At 35.4% G+C, this 18,946-nt stretch overlaps 1 protein-coding gene across 3 annotated transcripts in view; it reads left to right on the top strand.

The window, feature by feature from the left end:
- Window positions 1-18,946, top strand: part of TTLL7 (tubulin tyrosine ligase like 7) — a 145,332-nt gene that overhangs the window by 44,363 nt on the left and 82,023 nt on the right. For all 3 annotated transcript variants that reach the window (XM_055341163.1, XM_055341164.1, XM_055341165.1), the window contains exons 2-7: window positions 3,329-3,524; window positions 3,725-3,856; window positions 8,498-8,619; window positions 9,469-9,536; window positions 11,774-11,932; window positions 16,841-17,057. In XM_055341163.1, coding sequence (XP_055197138.1) covers window positions 3,500-3,524; window positions 3,725-3,856; window positions 8,498-8,619; window positions 9,469-9,536; window positions 11,774-11,932; window positions 16,841-17,057 — 723 coding nt within the window. In that variant the 5' untranslated portion in view covers window positions 3,329-3,499. The remainder of the gene's footprint in view (window positions 1-3,328; window positions 3,525-3,724; window positions 3,857-8,497; window positions 8,620-9,468; window positions 9,537-11,773; window positions 11,933-16,840; window positions 17,058-18,946) is intronic.

Genomic DNA, 18,946 nt, shown 5'->3' with positions numbered 1-18,946 from the left:
GTCTCTGCCTCTCTCTCTTTCTCTCTCTGTGACTATCATAAATAATAATAAATAAAAATTTAAAAAAAAATAAAAAAATGTGAAAGTAATCTGTGAATGATACGTATTTGCTTCTCAGAGCTCCGTGACCACTTCTGGTTCCTCTCATCCGGCATCATGAACAAGTGCTTATTTAGCATTATGTCAGGAAATATTCTAAGCTCTGGGAGCAGGGAAGTGAACAAGAGAGAAGGAAACCACATCTTCACACACTTACCTTCATAGTTTGTGGTTGGTGATATGATAGGTACAAATAATGGTCTCTGTGATAGACTAGAAGAGGGAGAAATTAATTTCTTCAGTCACAGTCAGAGGAGGCTGTAGGGGAAAAGTGGAAATTTATTTGGATTTTACATGATGGGTTGTAATCCAAAGGGAAGAATGGGGAAGAAAGAGCACTCCAACACAAATGTATCGGAATTAGAATTTTTTTTTTGTTTTGTTTTAGTCCTATGTATCTATTTTTTTGCATGGTAGCACTGGAGCCTCTACATTTAAGGTTCGCATTTGCTTGGCATTTTGGGAAATTGATTCCTTTTGGAAATGGCTTATTTGCAAAATAAAATTGCTTATTGTTTTAATTTCTGCTGATATTCTAATTCCTCCCCCGATCCCCCAATTTGTTTACTTGAACTAGAAATGAAGATTTAATGGGTGCTTTTCACCTAAATATTTGGCCTCTTTTTATATAGGTTCCAAAGTTTTTTCCTTTGTTTTATTTGTTTCTGATAAGTGTATAACTAACTATTATTTGCTTCAGGGTCATTAGAACAGAGTTTGTTAGTCTAGGCTGCATGATACAGTCATGTGGAGAACTTAAAGTATGGCTGATACCTGGGCCCCACCGGGGCCTAAGGTGTGACCTGGTTTCCAGGATTTTCAGAAGTTCCTTAAGTGATTTATTTTGCAGCTGAGGTTAAGAAACCTTTGGCTCCAAGTATTTCAGAGGTAACTGAAACATGCTGTGTACTTCTGAAAAGTAGGTAACCACGGCTCATTTGAGTGGTGTGATCAGTCTGTCGTCTCATATCTCTTACTAAGAATAAAGTGAAATGATTAGAATTCACTGGTAGAATGAAGTTCTTGAGTTTGTTAAAGCACTCTTACTGTTATTCACCAGCACATAAGTGCAATTAAGTAATAAGGCATATGTATGAAAAGACTAAATTTAAGGCCTTTAAATAACTGTGCGGTGGGAGAAGAGGTAACAGTGCTTGTCTTGAGGTCTACACTAATCAGAGTAGTTAGGCACTTTATTTAAGTCAGAAATTAACAAATCTCTTTTTAGAGCCTGTGACGGTTACTAACGTAGTGTCAGTATAGTTAGGCAGACCTTGTCTCACACTCCTGTTGACTTTGTCACCTACTTTCAATGTAACACGTACTCTGTTACCATAAGGGGATCTTTGTTTACTCCGGTAACAAGGTGTTGGACAAGGACTTGTAAACCTACATAGTTACCTCCCTGAGGTATCACAGAGCTTCCAGAAAGAAATCACGCTGAACTTTAGACCATTCCTTTCTTTTATTCTGAAAGGTAATCCAGTCTATTTCCAGCTTGGAATTGGGAGCTGAGATCAGTCTAGGGATATTCACTGTGATTTCACTGTTTGGTCTGAAGTATTGTGATTTCCCACAATACACCCATATCTTGCAGTTTGTACTGCAATTGAGTTGCCAAGATTTTTTTGTTTTTTGTTTTTTACATCTTTATAGTGTATTAATTAGCACAGTGTCTGAAAATAGTGGGGCTTTGTGAATAGTATGAACAATCGGACAGAACAGGGTTCAGAGCCTAGGTTTTCTATTTATAAACTGTTACCTTGATTTATTTAACTTAGAAAGCCTTATTTTCCGTATCTGGAAAATTTCAGAAATGATATCTAAACTCCAGGTTTGTTAACGACATAAGATATTTTAGATTCTTAACAGTGCCTGCCCACAGTTGGTCCATAATAAATAAGAGTTCCTAGTTTTTATATTGAATTGTTCTAGATAATTATTTTAGTTTAATTGGTACCTGAGAACAAACTACGTTCTAAATTTTCTTTAATAATGAATCTTTTTTTTTTATAGATTTTATTTATTTATTCATGAGGGACACAGAGAGAGAGGCAGAGATGTATGCAGGGAGCCTGATGCGGGACTTGATCATGCACTGAGCCAAAGGCAAACACTCAATCACTTAGCCACCTAGGCGTCCCTTTAATAATGAATCTTATTATTAATAATGACTATTGGATGTGATGTACATGAGTCACATTTTATGTAGCTGAATTTCTGATAAACCTGATAATCTCCTGATAAAGATATTAATACCATACCTTTATCATGATAGGTTATATAATTTTTCATTGTGTTTAGAGACATATTACAAGAATTCAAAGATTCTTACAATGTGAAGGGAGAAATTAGAAAGTTGATAGTGTAGATTGGGCAGTGTAGTATAGTCAGGGCATGAATACCTAGGTTCATACATACCGAGTGAAAATATAGGTGTCATGTAGGCCATGCTAAGTTGTAGCCAAATCAAATTAGTTCATTAAAAAATGTTTATTGCATTCCTGTGTGTGCCCAAATAAGGTCATGGTAATAAAGACTCCTTGTTTTCTGCCTTTCAAAATTGTTTTTATTTTTTAAGTCACAATTCAAATGTGGTCTGCTTTGTGCAGTTGTCACCTTCCTCCCCATCAACCACTGCCCCTCTTCCTTAATGAGGAATCCCTTTTCTCTGTATTCTGTTGGTATGTGATGTCTGTCTTGACACTTCATTGTTTCATATTAAAAGTAATGCTGCCCCTAAATTTCAGACCTCGGGTTGAAAGTTGTGTGGGTTCATAGTTAAGGGCACTGCCATTGACATCAGAGAGATGTTAATTTTAGTCTCCACTTTGTCATGCTTTGTGTAAAGATCTGTCCTTCTTGAGATCAATTTACTTAACTGAAGAGAGGGATAAAAGCTCCTACCTCATGGTTTTGTTGGAAGATTAAGTGGCTTAAGTGACTACAATAGTGAGCAATAGTAAGTGTTCAATAGATGGTAGTGAATGTGGTTATTATTATTGTTTTTGTATGGCATGTTATTTATTGTATGTAAATATGGTATAACTTAAATAAAACCTTCCAGACTGTGCACTTTTTAGGACCAGGAACTATCACTTGACATGTTTCATAAGGTTTAATAAAATTGACAAACATTTGTTAACTTTACCCTCACTTGACTTTTAAAAAGAACAGAAAAATTCCATAAAAGTCCTTTTCTAAATGACTTTGTTTAAAATCCCTACAGGTACTTTCTCATCCCAGAACCTCACTGTCCTGAAATCTGAGGATTCCATCAAGATAATATGATAGGAACCTTCAGTGATTTGGAGCCATATCCTACTTAGACTAATGCAGGCCTTCCAGATTTCCTGAAAGCTTGGTACAACAGCACACATTGTAACAGGCACAGGCAATAATGCCATCTTTGCCTCAAGAAAGAGGTAAGTAGATTTATGTGATCACATTACAAAATATGAATATATTATAGATCATCACTGAGAATTTTTTCTAAGAATTAATTGAGGACTCAAAGAACTAGAATTTATAGTTTTACCTTTTTTTTGGGAGGGGCATTTGTGTTCTCTGCTATGTAATTTTTGTTATTTTAATGATGTTTGGTTGGTTTACATTTCTTTTAAAGTTATTCAGGGACCCTCTCCCCTGGATCTGAATACAGAATTGCCTTATCAAAGCACAATGAAAAGGAAAGTCAGAAAGAAGAAAAAGAAGGGAACCATCACAGCAAATGTTGCTGGGACAAAGTTTGAAATTGGTAGGTCTCCTAAGGATCTCATAAGGTTTTCATAATTGTTGGAAAAATTGATTTGATGTTGAAAACAATGTAGAAATTCAGGGAGATAATTATCTTTTGTGTAATTGATTTTTAAAAGCCTTCTATTAAATGTTCCTTTTTATGAGATATTTAACATGTTATTAATCAAGCAGAACATCAATGTAAATGAAAAGATATAGCTATTAATGGGATAGTATTAAATATATGTGGTTTTGATTAATACTTCATTTTTAAATCAAGTATGAAATAAACATGAAATAGATTAGAATGTTAGATGTAAAATTTAAAAAGTACAAAATTAAAAAAATAAAAAGTACAAAACTTGAGATTTTTATTAAACAATGAGAACCTGACTTAAAAACATTAAAAACACATTAAAAAAAAAATTTCTCTCTGTTTTAAGAAATTGTTTTGATGATGCTGTTGCTTTTTTATTAATGAAATTTCGGTTTTATGTATTCTCTGTTGTATACAGAATAGATAAGAAGAATAATTGTTTTAAATTAAGATACATTTGGGATCCCTGGGTGGTGCAGCGGTTTAGCGCCTGCCTTTGGCCGAGGGCGCGATCCTGGAGACCCGGGATCGAATCCCATGTCAGGCTCCCGGTGCATGGAGCCTGCTTCTCCCTCTGCTTGTGTCTCTGCTTCTCTCTCTCTCTCTCTCTCTCTCTCTATCATAAATAAATAAAAAAAATAAAAAAATAAATAAATTAAGATACATTTGCCCAGGGGGTTCCCTGGGTGCCTCAGCAGTTTAGCACCTGCCTTCAGCCCATGGTGTGATCCTGGAGTCCCGGGATCGAGTCCCACATCAGGATCCCTTCATGGAGTCTGATTCTCCTTTTGCCTGTTTCTCTGCCTCTCTCTCTCTGTGTGTCTCTCATGAATAATAAAAAAAATCTTTTTTTTTAAAGATATTTTTGCCCACCATTGCAGAACTCTTTAACAAATACCAGAAGTACTGGCAATCTTCCTCTTAGCCATTTTGCATTAAAAGAGTTAAGGAAAATCATATGAACTTCAAAGATGTTAATTATTCTTACCCTTATTAGTCTTTAAGAGTCTCATTTCCATTTACAGTAATTCACCAAAGTTCTTGAGCAATCAGTGGAATATTTCACTGCAATTGAGGTTCCTGATACTGTGTTTCAACAAATGGTCCTTAGAGGCAGGGACTTGAAACAGGTTAGCATGGGAGGGTGAGATGCAAAAGATTCAGGATTTATTTGCAGCATGTTTTCTAGAAACAAGAGTAAGGTGACCAGGGTTAAAGTGACTGATGAGTGGTGCTAATTTATCCTCTTACTTACTTTTAAGATTCCGGTGGGGTTCATCAGGAACCTGATCTACAGGAGAGTGTCTAAGTGCAATTCCCTCTCACTTTCCCAGGGCTGAAGTTGCCTTAGCATTCTTCATACTGACTCCTACCTCCTTGCTGAGCCTGCTCAGGGTTTAAGAGAATTTCTGACTCAGTCCTTGGATCAGGGACTGTTGGGAGAATACAGAGGAGGGGAGGGAAAGGGAGAATTGGCCATGTGTCAGGGAGGAAGTGCTACCTTGCTTTTCCCTTATTTAAGCTAGTGATATACAACAGCTTACTTCTTACTGCTTTCTTAACAGTTTGAATTATATAATGGAAATACACTCAAGCCATAGTTAGGACACCTTGTTTTTGCCCTAGGTGTTGCCTGTTTCCCTCATGTAGAATACTTTGCTGTAGTTTTAATAGTCATGTTTTTATAACCATTGACCGAACATTTCCACATGCATTACTTCATTTAATTCTTCCAGAAACCCTCTAAAATAGGCTGCATTACTCCCTTCCTTCCATTCTCCTGCCTTTCCTCACTCTAATAGTGAATTGGAAGTGGCTAATAGTCATAAGAAAATAAACATGGAAAAATAAAGAGCAAAATAAGACGAATCTTGTGGCTGATAAGGATACAAAATACATTCCGTGAGAGTCTCTATAGTTGGAGATGGACATAGATTTGACTCAGAGCTTCCTGGCAACCAAAGCAAATATTTAAAAATAATCAGTTATAGAATGCAGAAGATAAAATCATACTGGTCATTCAAAGGAGATATGACTTCTGTATTCCTGAGTCTTGGGAGAAATTTCTTATGAAGACGTGTTGTGGAATAATGAAGTGCATTCTCTCAGTAGTTCTATAATTAATATATTATGAAATTCCACATGGGTTTTTTAAAATTTAAATATAATTAGCCAACATGCTTAGTTTCAGATGTAGTGTTCAATGATTTATCAGTTGCCTATAACACCCAGTTCTCTATACATCCTTTATAGTAGAGTTAAAGAAACAAGCCCAGTGACAGTGAGCAACTTACACAAGTTCACACAGATGGCAAAAGTGGAACTTGAACCCGAATTCATTTGATTCCAAATTCAGTTTTCTTTTTACTGTATCATGCTGCTTAAATAAAATATGAATTGAAATTTGAAATGAGAAACATAAATATACCTTCTGTATCTAAAATTCAGAGAGTTTCATGGATTCCTGTTTTTAAAATTCCTGAGCAGCCTCTGAAAGCTCTATGGGTCAAGGCCAAAGATCACAGGACAAATTGTGAGGAATGTATTTTTGGTAATTTTTATTAAACGGAGACAAGAAGGATCGGAGAAGGGGATATGTAAGTATGTAAAGGGAAATGTGAGAAAATAGTTTATATGGTTATCACTATTTTACCAATAGGGCATTTGGCTTGGTAGAAATTCAGTACAGAGGCTATTATTTCACCCCCTTTTAAAAGAGAGCTCGTAAAATATCAGCATTTAAAGGCGTAGAGTTAGGCTTTAGCTGTCATCAGCTTTCTGTTTGGAACTGATGCGTTAAAGCGATTTCTTTTCCATGCAGTGGAGGATGATATCCTTAAAAGATTCCAATTGATTTCTAAAATTTCAGTTCAAATAAAAATTTGACTAAATAGCTTACCTGAGAAAAGTGACATTTTAATACCCGGTATTGTATTTTTTCTTTGAAGTTCAACTTAGTTCTCCAAGCTCTGAATTTCATAATAAAAGGGATTTATATATGACTAACCTTACAGATTTGGTTTTGTGAATCTAAGGAAAGAATAAATCTTTCCCACTATTATGTAACCTGAATGGTCCCAGCCTCACTGGTTCATGTGTATAGTCATAACCACTTTTTAGTAGCTCATTATACTCCCTCCCTCTGTAACTGCCACCAGTTCCATTTCTCTCTTTAAGGTCGTCTTAGTTATTTCTGAGCAGCCCCAAACAATGTCTCCCCTGCAATCAGGAACAGGTCTGCTCTTAAGCAGCTATTCTGGCTTTATTATTTTTTTCTGCTTACAAGTGAGTTAAAGGAGTCTCCCAGGCTTTGTGGTTATTGCTCTTGCCCTTCGTGTTAGGCCTGGGTGGCACAGCAGGTCCCGAGCCTTCAAGTCATCAAAGCTTCATGGTAGTCTGGGGCAGACAAGAGAACATCCCTTATCCCAACTCTTGCTTTGTACCTTGTCACCTGGACCTTCAGAACAGCCCCAAGTTTTCCTAAGCCTCTCATGGACAACTGCAACTTCAGCTCAGCATTCCTCCTCTGCCCCAAGATCATCCACCTCCAATCACTATTCTCTTCTTTTGTGCTTGTGCTCTAAGAACCGTTGCATAAAAAGTCCTTTCTTTCTCGTCGGCCAAAAAGCAATCAAGACTCTCTAGGACTTGAGACCAACAGCTGTCTGTCTGCTTATCAGTTTTATATTTGAGCCAAGTAAATTTAGACAATTGATCCCCTTTTACCATTTCCCCTCATACATAGGATACACAGTAAAAGGAAAACATTTACAAATAAAAATATTGAAGTGCTGCTATATAATTACACCTTTCTATTAAGACTCAGAATTCTGTTGGAACTCAGATTTATCCTAAATATTTTGCTTATCCTTATTCTAAACTTGAAATTCATTAGAAGAATAATGTTAGTATGTTAATTGTGATATCCAAATCAGAGAGGAGCATATAAATAGTTTGTACTAAAAAACAAACTTTCCTCTGTGCATAATTTTTTTTCAATAGGATTAAAGGGTTAGAAGCAGATAGGAGGCCAGTTTCCAGATCTCTACTGTGAATTCTACTTCATTATTCCATATCCTGAATTAACCCAGCTGACTTGATTTTAACTGCTAAAAATAATTTGATCTGGGGAGGTTGAAAGTATAAGATGGGTCTAATGATCAGGGACTATTTTTACCTTTTCCCTTTTGTACCTAGCCCAAGGTCACAAAAAAAGCCATGAAGTACATTTTCCTGAGTAGAGGTGTTGTCTCAGCTGTGTGTATGTTTTCACTGTGCCTTGAATAGTCACTGAACTCTTTAGCAGTATTGTGTACCCGCTAAATCTCAGAGGGTTGAAACCAAAGATTTTGAGTGCAATCTAAAAACAGTTCTCAGTTACTGTGAGTATAATTTGGCCCTAGAAAAATTGTCGTTACTAAAAATAAGGGTATGCTATAACTAATGGATATTTTGCAAATGAAATACTGTGAGATAAAATTTGCATATATCAAAAAATGTTTCCACAACGAATATATTTCAGAAGTATTTTAATTTTCACTTAATTTCATCATTTACTTGCAGTTCGCTTAGTAATAGATGAAATGGGATTTATGAAAACTCCAGATGAGGATGAAACAAGTAACCTTATATGGTGTGATTCTGCGGTTCAGCAGGAGAAGATTGCAGAGCTGCAGAATTACCAGGTGGGGATTAATCATGACCAATTATTGGTTTCAGGAGAGTTATATGAATTCCATTATAATTTTACTTAGGATTCTTAATGTGTTGACATTAAATTTCATTTCTAACCTACCTACATAGCCTCATAGCCTGTTTTTTGCTGTCCAGTTTTACTGTTTGCATAAAAGCCTGAACTCCTTCCAATCTTTTAACCTCTTCCCATCTTTAAGGAAGAATTAATAGGAGAAAACTTTTCCCACACGGGTGCTTTGCATTACAAGTGATGTGGAATAGATTGCACAGAGGTATCAGGAAGTGGAAATACTTTGTAATGTTTGCTATGTGTAATCTGACTTCATTCTTTTATTTTTAGAATGTCAAGCAAACATATTAAAAAAATAGACATCAAACTGAAAAGCCAAATACACAGAATTGTAGATAGTCAACATTTTGTATAGTTTGTTAGCATAGAGTGTAATACAGAATTGACAATACAATAGGGAACAAACAAGGCTATTTTCGTCAATATTTCTACAATTCTTATCTGTATGAATATAGTGACTTTGAAATACTAGAAATAATTTGGAACTTGAATTACCAGTTATTCAATACAGAAAACTGTAACTTTAATATCTGTGTAAATACTGTCTGATTTCTTAAAAAATTTGCAGTTTTATTCTTTGCTTATTGTAGATTCTTTAATTCTATAAAGTCATTAGAGGTCATTTAATTTTAACTATTTTACATTAATAACAATCCGTTCTTAAAAAAAGCCCATTAAACTCGCAGGATGGATGTAACTCTATTGTAGTATAAATGAATATTTTCATTAAGTCCATGAGAATATTAATGTTTACCTTTTTATTTTCCAGAGGATCAACCATTTTCCAGGAATGGGGGAGATCTGTAGAAAGGATTTCTTAGCAAGAAATATGACTAAGTAATCTTCATTTTCTTATAATAGAGAAGACCTTTTCAAAGTTTGTTTTGAATATTATAGTGCATCTTTCACTAGGTTACATTGGTTTGAAATAATATTTTGATGGAAGAGATAGAATTTTCGAGATAGCAGGTCTTAGAAGTTCCCTGGTCTTCCTTCGCTTTGTAGAGGAGGTAACTGAGAATCAGAGAAATGAGTATCTTGCACAAGTCAAACAAATAGTTAATAGCAGAGCTGGAGCAGAATCCTGGTCTCCAGAATCTCAGGCTTCTTTTTACGCAGTTTAGCAACATAATACACTGTATATGTGTGTGTGTGTGTGTGTGTGTGTATTCATACAGTGGTTATTGAGCATCTGTATGTTATTGAGCATCTAATATGTGCCAGGCACAATAGTAGGTGCATATGTGCACACACGTACACATAGACACATGTATATATCTCCACCCAGGGATATACATGTACATATATTTATTTCTGAGACTATTTGGAGTAACAGTCTGATTTTATGGGAAAAACTGTTTGAAGGCTCTCAAGTATTATACCAAATGAACTGCAGAATTTTTTCATGATTTATATTCTGTTGACTAAATTGTTTTTAGTTTAAGGAAGTTGAGTGATACTTTGAGAAGGTTTTTAAAAAAGACAACTCAAACAGAGAAAGGTTAGCAAACTGGCGTGTAATCAAATATTTGTATGCATCCTGTGAAAGCTTATACACCCACTCGCTCAACAAATATTTTTTGTGTGTCTACTATAGAGACTGCTAGCAAGTAAACAAGATAAATAAGGCCTAGTCTCTGCCTAGAAATCAAATTTTAGTAAGGGAGAAAGAGTGATACATATAATACAGTTTGATGGTACCATGTTAGGGGAGAGTCAATGTATGGCAGTGACAAAGATAATAACAGACATCATTTATAGGAGAGGTTTTCTGGAGAATTCAAATGCAAAATTGATATTGAAAAGTGTATAGTAGGAGTTCACCCTCTGAGAAGGAGGCATGGAGACTGTAGGCGAAGACAACAATGGGAGAAACTATATGGAGACTTAAATCAACATGTTTCAGGAACTTCTAAGCAGTTTCTGTGGTTTTATAGGTGTCAGGAGGCTCAGCCTCAGATGATGCTGCAGATAAATATGAAGGTCAGGCTGCATATGCCATGTTACTGTGTTTTATTCAATCATTTAATTATTGATTCTTTAACCTCTTTAACTACTCAGGAAATATTTCTGTTTATCCTGAGAGAAATGACATGTTTTTTAATGGGTTTAAGAAAAGATATGTTTTACAAAATCTTGGTGGGCCTGTAGATAATGGATTCAAAGAAGGTAGAAAGGAGGGAGGAAGCCCTGAAGGAGGTGATTGTCAACATCTGATAAATGAAAGGAGAGATAGTGGGAATGGGGAAGAGAAAATACATATGGAAGGTAGGAAAAAACCAGAATTGACAGGAATGGAAAACTGCTGCAATGTAAGAATCAAAGAAGTGTCCAAGATGACTGCTAGGTTTCTGGCTTAGGAGATTGTGTAGGTGGGACAATTTAGTAACAGGGATTATAGGAAGAATGGACTTCAGAGGAAAGGGAATTACTTCTGCAAAGTTTTGAACATGTGTTTCAAACAAACAAAACAAGACTTAGTATACTCAGAGGCTTCACATTGTTTTCTCAGAAAAGTAGTTGAACTTCAAAAACAGTGGAGTAAAAGATGATCAAAGCTGTTCCTTATGGGTGGCCCAGAGGACTCAAAATCATTATTAAAGGAGCAATATGAATGGCACCTGATAGTGAACCATTTTCTGTTACCCACCTTCTCATCCCATAGGCAGAGTTAATGACTATTTCCATATGTTGAATTGCCACGTATGTCTTTATTGCACTAACCACATTGTATTTAATAGCCTATATATAAATTCCTTATGGTAGAAACCATATTAATTTGTCTTAATATCCCAGTGCTTAGCAATAAAGTATGTATTCAAATGAATGATCTATCAATATATGAATTAGTACAGAGAACAGAGAATCTTGTCTGTTTTTTTCACTGATGTATCCTCAGTGTCCAGAATAATGTCTAGCACAAAATAGGTGCTTTATAGACATTTGTTGAATGAATCAATAAATGAAGAAATGGTGGGAATTAAAATCTCTGTAGTAAATGTCAGCAGCATAGAGGAAGAATGTTTAGAAAAGTTTGAATAGAAATTACTTTTCATATTATCTCTAATTTACAGAATGATCAAGTCCCGGCCTTTGGATTATACCTTTGTTCCTCGAACATGGATATTCCCTGCTGAATATACACAGTTCCAGAACTATATGAAAGAATTGAAGAAAAAAAGAAAGCAGAAAACTTTTATAGTAAAACCAGCTAATGGTGCAATGGGTCATGGGTAGGTATTTTTCACCTAGAATGTATAAAAGCTTAAAAAAAAAAACTGGGGGAAAAGAATAAATATGAGCCTTCACTCATGGTTTATTATGAAAAAAAAATAAAATGGGTCTCTGTTGCTTTTTTTTTGAACTAAATATTTGTTGAGCCCTTTTACATTGTTCCACAGGCTTAATGAATTCAATTTAAAAATTAAATCAGTTGAAAGACTGATAATTGGAGACAATAAAATAAAAGAAAAAAAGATGTTTTCTAATTTTTCCTTAAGCAGAAAATTTCCATTTATTTTGTTTTAAAGATTTTATTAATTCGAGAGAGAAATTGAGAGAGAGAGAGTGGGAGAGGGAGAGAAAGAGAGAATGAGCAGTGGGGAGACGCAGAGGGAGGGGGAGAAGACTCCCAGCTTACCAGGGGGCCTAATATAAGACATGATCCCAGGACCCTGGAATTATGACCTGAGCCAAAGGAAGACACTTCAATTGACTGAGTCACCCAAGCACCCAAAATTTGCATTTATAATAATTTTAGAGTAAGCTTGGATGGTAAAGTTCAGTTGTTATAGTGGAGCTAAATTGACTTGGAGGAGCTAGAAATTTAAAGCAAAATAATCTTTGCTTTACGAATAAGCTTTTTTCTTATGGAGCCACGGTATTTGAATTGAATATCACTAAAACACGTTTTAAGCTAAAGTACACAACACATGTTAGCTGATTATACAACTTAATATTCCTATGTCCTTTTGCTTTCTAATGTTTCTAAAAGTACAATGTACTTTTTTGAGGCTGCTTTTAATAAAAACATATTATTTTAACATTTTGATTTATCATTTTATCATTATATATTGTTCTTCCTTCTCTCTTACAACAATTTTTGTCTTAAAGTCTGTTTTGTCTAGTACTAGTATAATCACTCCAGTTCTCTTTTGGTTACCTTTAGTATTTAGTATCTTTTCTATTTGATCACTTTCAACTTATTTGAATCTTTGAATCTAAAGTGAATCTCTTGTAGACAGTGTGTGATTGGACCATGGTTTTTTTTTATACATTCTGCAAGGCTTGTCTTAGTTGGAGAGTTAATGTACTCAATGTAATTATTGATAAGGAAAGATTTCAGCCATTTTGCTATTTGTTTTCTATGTCTTAGTATAGTTAACATTCCTCAATTCCTCCTTTTCTACTCTCTTGTGTATTAAATAGATATTTTCTTGTGTGCCATTTTAATTTTGTCATTTATTTTACTATATATTTTTGAGTTTTAAAAATTTTTTATTATTTTTATTATTTTTTTTAGGAATAGAATTTATTGACGTATCACTGACCTATAATACCCACTGTTCATCATAACAAGTGCCCTCCCTAATACCATTGCCAGTTAGTTCATTCCCCACCCACGTCCCTCCATCAACCCTGTTTATTTTGTATTGTTAAGAGTCTTATTGTTAGCTTCCCCCTCTCTCCTTCTCTCTTTTTTTCCCTTCCCACACCTTCATCTGTTTTGTTTCCTAAATTCCACACATGAATGAAATCATATGGTATTTATCTTTCTCTGACTGACTTATTTCGCTTAGCATAATACATTTCTAGCTCCATCCATGTTGCTGCAAATGGCAAGATTTCATTCTTTTTGATGGCTGAGTAATATTCCATTGTGTATGTAGACCACATCTTCATTATCCATTCATCAGTCAGTGGACACTTGGGCTCTTTCCATAGTGGCTATTGTTGATAATGCTGCTATAAACATCAGGTTGCATGTACCCCCTTTGGATCTCTATGGGAGGGTTTTTTTTTTAAGTGGTTTCCCTGGTATTATAACTAACACTTTGATTTATAACAGTTTTATTTAGATTAATATCAACTTAGCTTCAATAGTAAAATGAAAACAAAACCAAAAAAGACCTCACTTTGCCTCTATATAGCTCTATCCTTTTTTATATTATGAGTGTCACAAATTACATTTTCATAAACTGTGTGCCCATCAACATAGATATATTATTGTTGAATGCAGTTGCATTTTAAATAATATAGGAAAAAAGAATAGTTATAAATCTAAACTACATTAATAGTGACTTTCATATTTACTTATGTAGTCACCTTTACCAGTGTTTTTTATTTCTTTATGTGGATTTGAGTTACTGTCTAGTGTCCTTTCATTTTAGTCAGAAGAATTCTTTTTAGCATTTCTTATAGGCCAACTATATTAGCAACAAACCCCCAGTTTTTATATGGGAATGTCTTAATTCCTTTTTCAATTTTGAATACTTTTGCTAGATATGGAATTGTTGGTTAACAGTCGTTTTTTTGTTTTTTTTTTTGTTTTTCTCTGTCTTTCTGTCAGCACCTTGTATATATCATCTCACTGCCTTTGGTTTCCATTGTTTCTGATGAGAAATTAGATATTTATTTTATTGAGGATCCTTAGGTGTAATAAGAAGATTTAGTCTTGGTTTCAAGATTCTCTCTGTCTTGGCTTTTGACAGTTTTATTATAATATGCCTTACTGTGGATCTCTTTCAGTTTATCCTATTTGGAGTTCACTGAGTTCTTTAGATGTATTTTTTTTAAGATTTTATTTATTTATAAGAGGGAGAGAGAGAGAGAGAGAAAGAGGTAGAGACACAGGCAGGGGGAGAAGCAGGCTGCATGCAGGGAGCCTGATGTGGGACTTGATCCCTGATCTCCAGGATCACGCCCTGGGCTGAAGGTGGTGCTAACCCGCCGAGCCACCCAGGCTGCCCTAGATGTATTTAGATGTAGTTAATATTTTTCATCAAATTGGGAAGTTTTCAGCCATTAATTCTTCAAATATTTTTTTCTGTCCCTTTCTCTCCTCTCCTTTTGAGATTCCCAATGTGTGTGTGTTGGTATTCTTGATGGTGTTCCACAGCACTAAGCTCTGTACATTTTTCTTCATCCTTTTTTCTTTCTGTTCCTGAGACTAGTTTCAATTGACCTACCTTCAAGTTACCTGATTTTCCCCCCTGACTTCCTGTATCTTCTGTTTAGCCTCTCTAATGAATTTTTATTTAATTACTATGTTTTTTATTTATTTATTTATTTTTTAAATTTTTTTAAAATTTTTATTTATTTATGATAGTCACAGAGAGAGAGAGGCAGAGACACAGGCAGAGGGAGAAGCAGGCTCCATACACCGGGAGCCCGACGTGGGATTCGATCCTGGGTCTCCAGGATCGCGCCCTGGGCCAAAGGCAGGCGCCAAACCGCTGCACCACCCAGGGATCCCAATTACTATGTTTTTTAACTCCAGAATTTCAGTTTGGGTCCCTCCACTCTTTAAAAAAACAAAAACAAAAACAGAAAAAACCAACTATATCTCTATTGATATTCTCTATTTCATGAGATACCATTCTTATGGTTTCCTTCAGTTCTCTGCATATGGTTTCCTTTAATTCTTTGAACAAATTTATTTTATTTTTTAAAAAGATTTTATTAATTTATTCATGAGAAACACACAGAGAGAGGCAAAGACATAGGCAGAGGGAGAAGCAGGCTCCCCATGGGGAGCCTGATTCAGGACTTGGTCCTGGGACTCTGGGATCACGCCCTGAGCCAAAGGCAGATGCTCTATCACTGTGCCACCCAGGCGTCCCTTTGAACAAATTTAAAACAGTTGATCTAAATAGTTGATTTTCTAGTAAGCCCAGTGTCTGTCTTTCTATTAATTGGTAATTTTCTTGTGTATGGGCCATACTATCTTTTCTCTTTGTATGATGCATAATTTTTTTTGTTGAAAACTAGACATTTTGAATGTTATAATGTAGCAACTCTGAAAATCAGATTTCCCCCTCTACAAGTTTTTTTTTTTTTTTTTTTGCTGCTTATTATGGTTGCTTATTTGGTTAGTGATCTTTCTGAAATAATTTTGAGGAGTCTGTATTTTTTGTTGTGTGGCACTGAAATTACTGTTCTGTTGGGTCAGTGCTCAGCTAGTAAGTGGACAGAGATTTCTTCAAATATTTGCAACAAAAACAAATGAAGAAAACTTTCCCCAAATCAAAACTCCCAGTCTTTGCAGATGGGGTATATGTGTGTGTTGGAACATGCCATCAACACTTAACTAGGCAATTTAAAACTCAGCTTTAGTCTTCATTTCCTCCTTGTGCAGAGCCTGTTGGTTGGCCAGAGATAAGAGCTTAGGGACTTACAGGTCTTTCCTGAGCATGCACTTAGCCTTGGGTATGCACATGGCATTCTAGATTCCCAAAAATATGAGGTTTTCAAAGCTCTTATTCCCCAAAAGATTCTCATACTTCAATCTTTCTTCTCAATATTTTTCGTTAGTATATTGTTTTCCCCAACCTTTATTGGTTGCCATAGGCAGCAGCAACTAATTCATTTGTCTTTAAATGTTTTCAATAATGCCTGTACCCCTCCAAGCAGCTGCCTCAACACTAGGAGAGTTCCTACTTAGTTAGGCAAGGTAAAAGCAAATCCTTTGAGTTTCTTCAGGAAGCCACCAGACAGGTAAAACAACAATAACAACAAAACTACCACAGGAATAAAGTCTATTCTGTTCCCTCCAGAACCAGTACCTGTACTGGGAACATGGGCTGTGTTCAAGGCCATTGCTGAGTTGAGGTTGGGGGATGGGACCAAAATAAGTTAAAATGCCACAAAGCTCTTTTACATAGATTTGGCTTTTTATTTTTCCTCTCTCTCTCTTTCTTTTTTGATTGTTACTTGGTTGTTACAAGCTTTTGGTCAATTTTGAGATTTCCAAAAAAAGTTGATTCTGATAACTTTTTGGCTGTTCATTCATTGCTTTTGTGGAGGGACAGACTTTGGAGTTCCCTACTGCACCATTTTCCTCTTGAGTATTGTCTGTAATTTTGTTAACATCTTGACCCCCTATCAAATTATTCTTTAATTCTCTTTTTTTTTAAACTTAGAATTTCTTTGATAAGAAATGGTGACAAACTTCCATCTCAGGATCATTTGATTGTTCAAGAATACATTGAAAAGCCTTTCCTAATGGAAGGCTACAAGTTTGACTTACGAATTTACATTCTGGTAACATCGTGTGATCCACTGAAAATATTTCTGTACCATGATGGGCTTGTGCGAATGGGAACAGAGAAATACATTCCACCTAATGAGTCTAATTTGGTAAGTAATACCAGACAGAATAGATGGCTTTATTCATTTGTTCAACTTGTACTTTTTAAAGCATGCATTGTGTATAAAGATTATGTGAATCAAAGTAGCTCTTAAGTTTTTATACTCAGGAATTGTGTACATAAACAAGACTGCTTCTAGTTTATAGACAGCTTTGTGAAAATTAGAAAAAAAAATGTCTCCTCTAGCAGGGCACTGTGAGCACAAGGATGGATTTCAAAGCACACGTGTTTGTAGTGGCCTTGTATAGAAATGACATGTACACGTGTATACAGTGGCCCTTATAGAAATGGATTTCAGAGTGCATATGAGTGTGCTGTGATCCTGAATAGAAATGACTTACTTAGAAATATAAATAAGTGTCTCATTGAGAAGGACAAAGTGTCATGGAATTAAATATAGGGATAGTTTGTGTTCAGCTTCTCATTTGAGTATTTGAGCAAGCTTTATATAAAGGTATGGTTTAACATGTAGGGTGTGGGAGAAAGTATATGAAAAAGAGAAAGCAAGAGCCATCAGAAAGTAGAGTTATTAATTTTTGTTTTCACAAAAGAAAAGATGGTAAATTTACATTGACCAAATTTAAAGACATAAATTGGCAGTTTCAGTGTGCTTTTTAAAATCTATTAAATGGAACTTTTTTAATAAAGATTTTATTTATTTACTCATGAGAGACACAGAGAGAGGCAGAAATATAGGCAGAGGGAGAAGCAGGCTCCTTGTGGGGTGCCTGATGTGGGACTTGATCCCAGGACCCCAGGATCACAACCTGAGCCATTGGCAGACACTCAACCACTGAGCCACTCAGGTGCTGCACTATAGATATTTTTCCATTGAGATTTCATTTGTGCAGCCATATATTCATTGCTGAAAGTCATAACTGAAGTTTATGGTTTATGAAGGTCAAACTGTAACACTTTATTATCATAATTTATCATAAGAGTAAAAAACTTCAATTTATTATACATATTAAAAGTTTAGTTAACCCCGACCCTATTTTTGGACCTCCTAATTATAGTAAAAATTATAGTTAATTAAGTATTACTTCCCATTTTGTCAAAAGCCTGGTTATTTTTCTTCTCCAATGTTATGTGCATAGCCAACTGCACAAAAAGTGGTCATATTTTAAAAATTACATAATGACTGATCATAAGCATTGCTATATGTTAAATTAATTGAAAAATGTTGTAAGCCTGGCAAGGGAAGAATAAGGGAACTGTCAAAGTTTTTACTGGAAAGGAAGATAAAAGAATCATCTCTTTAAAGGTCATAAGGTGTGAATATATCCAGCCACCAAGTAATATTTGAACTCTACTGCATTCTAGGCATTTTGCTGGTTTTGGAAAAACAGTGACCAACAGATACAGTGCTTGACCTCTCAAAAGCAACAGTCTAGTGGGGAGGCAGAAAATAAAATAAGCAATTATAATACCTGATGGTAAGTGTAATGGTCTAAGACACTGAGGGTGCTATGGCAGTGCATAGCAAGGGCATCTAACCCAGCTGGAGATAAAGTTTAAAGAAAGAGTTTGTGAAGCAAAATACGAATAATAAAGGATTAGCCAGTTTGAGGGAAGGGTAGGGTGGGGTGGAAGTCCATAGAGAAAAATGGCTCGTGGTATGGTGTGTTTGGAGAAAGCAGTCATGTTCAATTTGGCTAAATACAGACTATGAAGGGTGGGTGTTCAGAGATGAGGAGGAAGAGCCTGGAAAAAGAGAAGGAAAGGAGGAATGTGATTTTTGTCTTAAAAAGGCCATCTGGTCTGTAGTGTGAGGAATGTGAGAGATGGATGTAGATGTAGATGGATGGGAGAGGTGAGGGTAAGGGAGAAGGTATTTTCTAGTCTAACCACATGTGGGAAGAAAGATGGCCTTATCTA

Source organism: Nyctereutes procyonoides, unplaced genomic scaffold, assembly GCF_905146905.1.
Source record: "Nyctereutes procyonoides isolate TBG_1078 unplaced genomic scaffold, NYPRO_anot_genome, whole genome shotgun sequence".
NCBI classification, from domain to species: domain Eukaryota; kingdom Metazoa; phylum Chordata; class Mammalia; order Carnivora; family Canidae; genus Nyctereutes; species Nyctereutes procyonoides.
The sequence above is the reverse complement of the archived record's forward strand: the minus strand, read 5'-3'. Positions and strand labels throughout refer to the sequence as shown.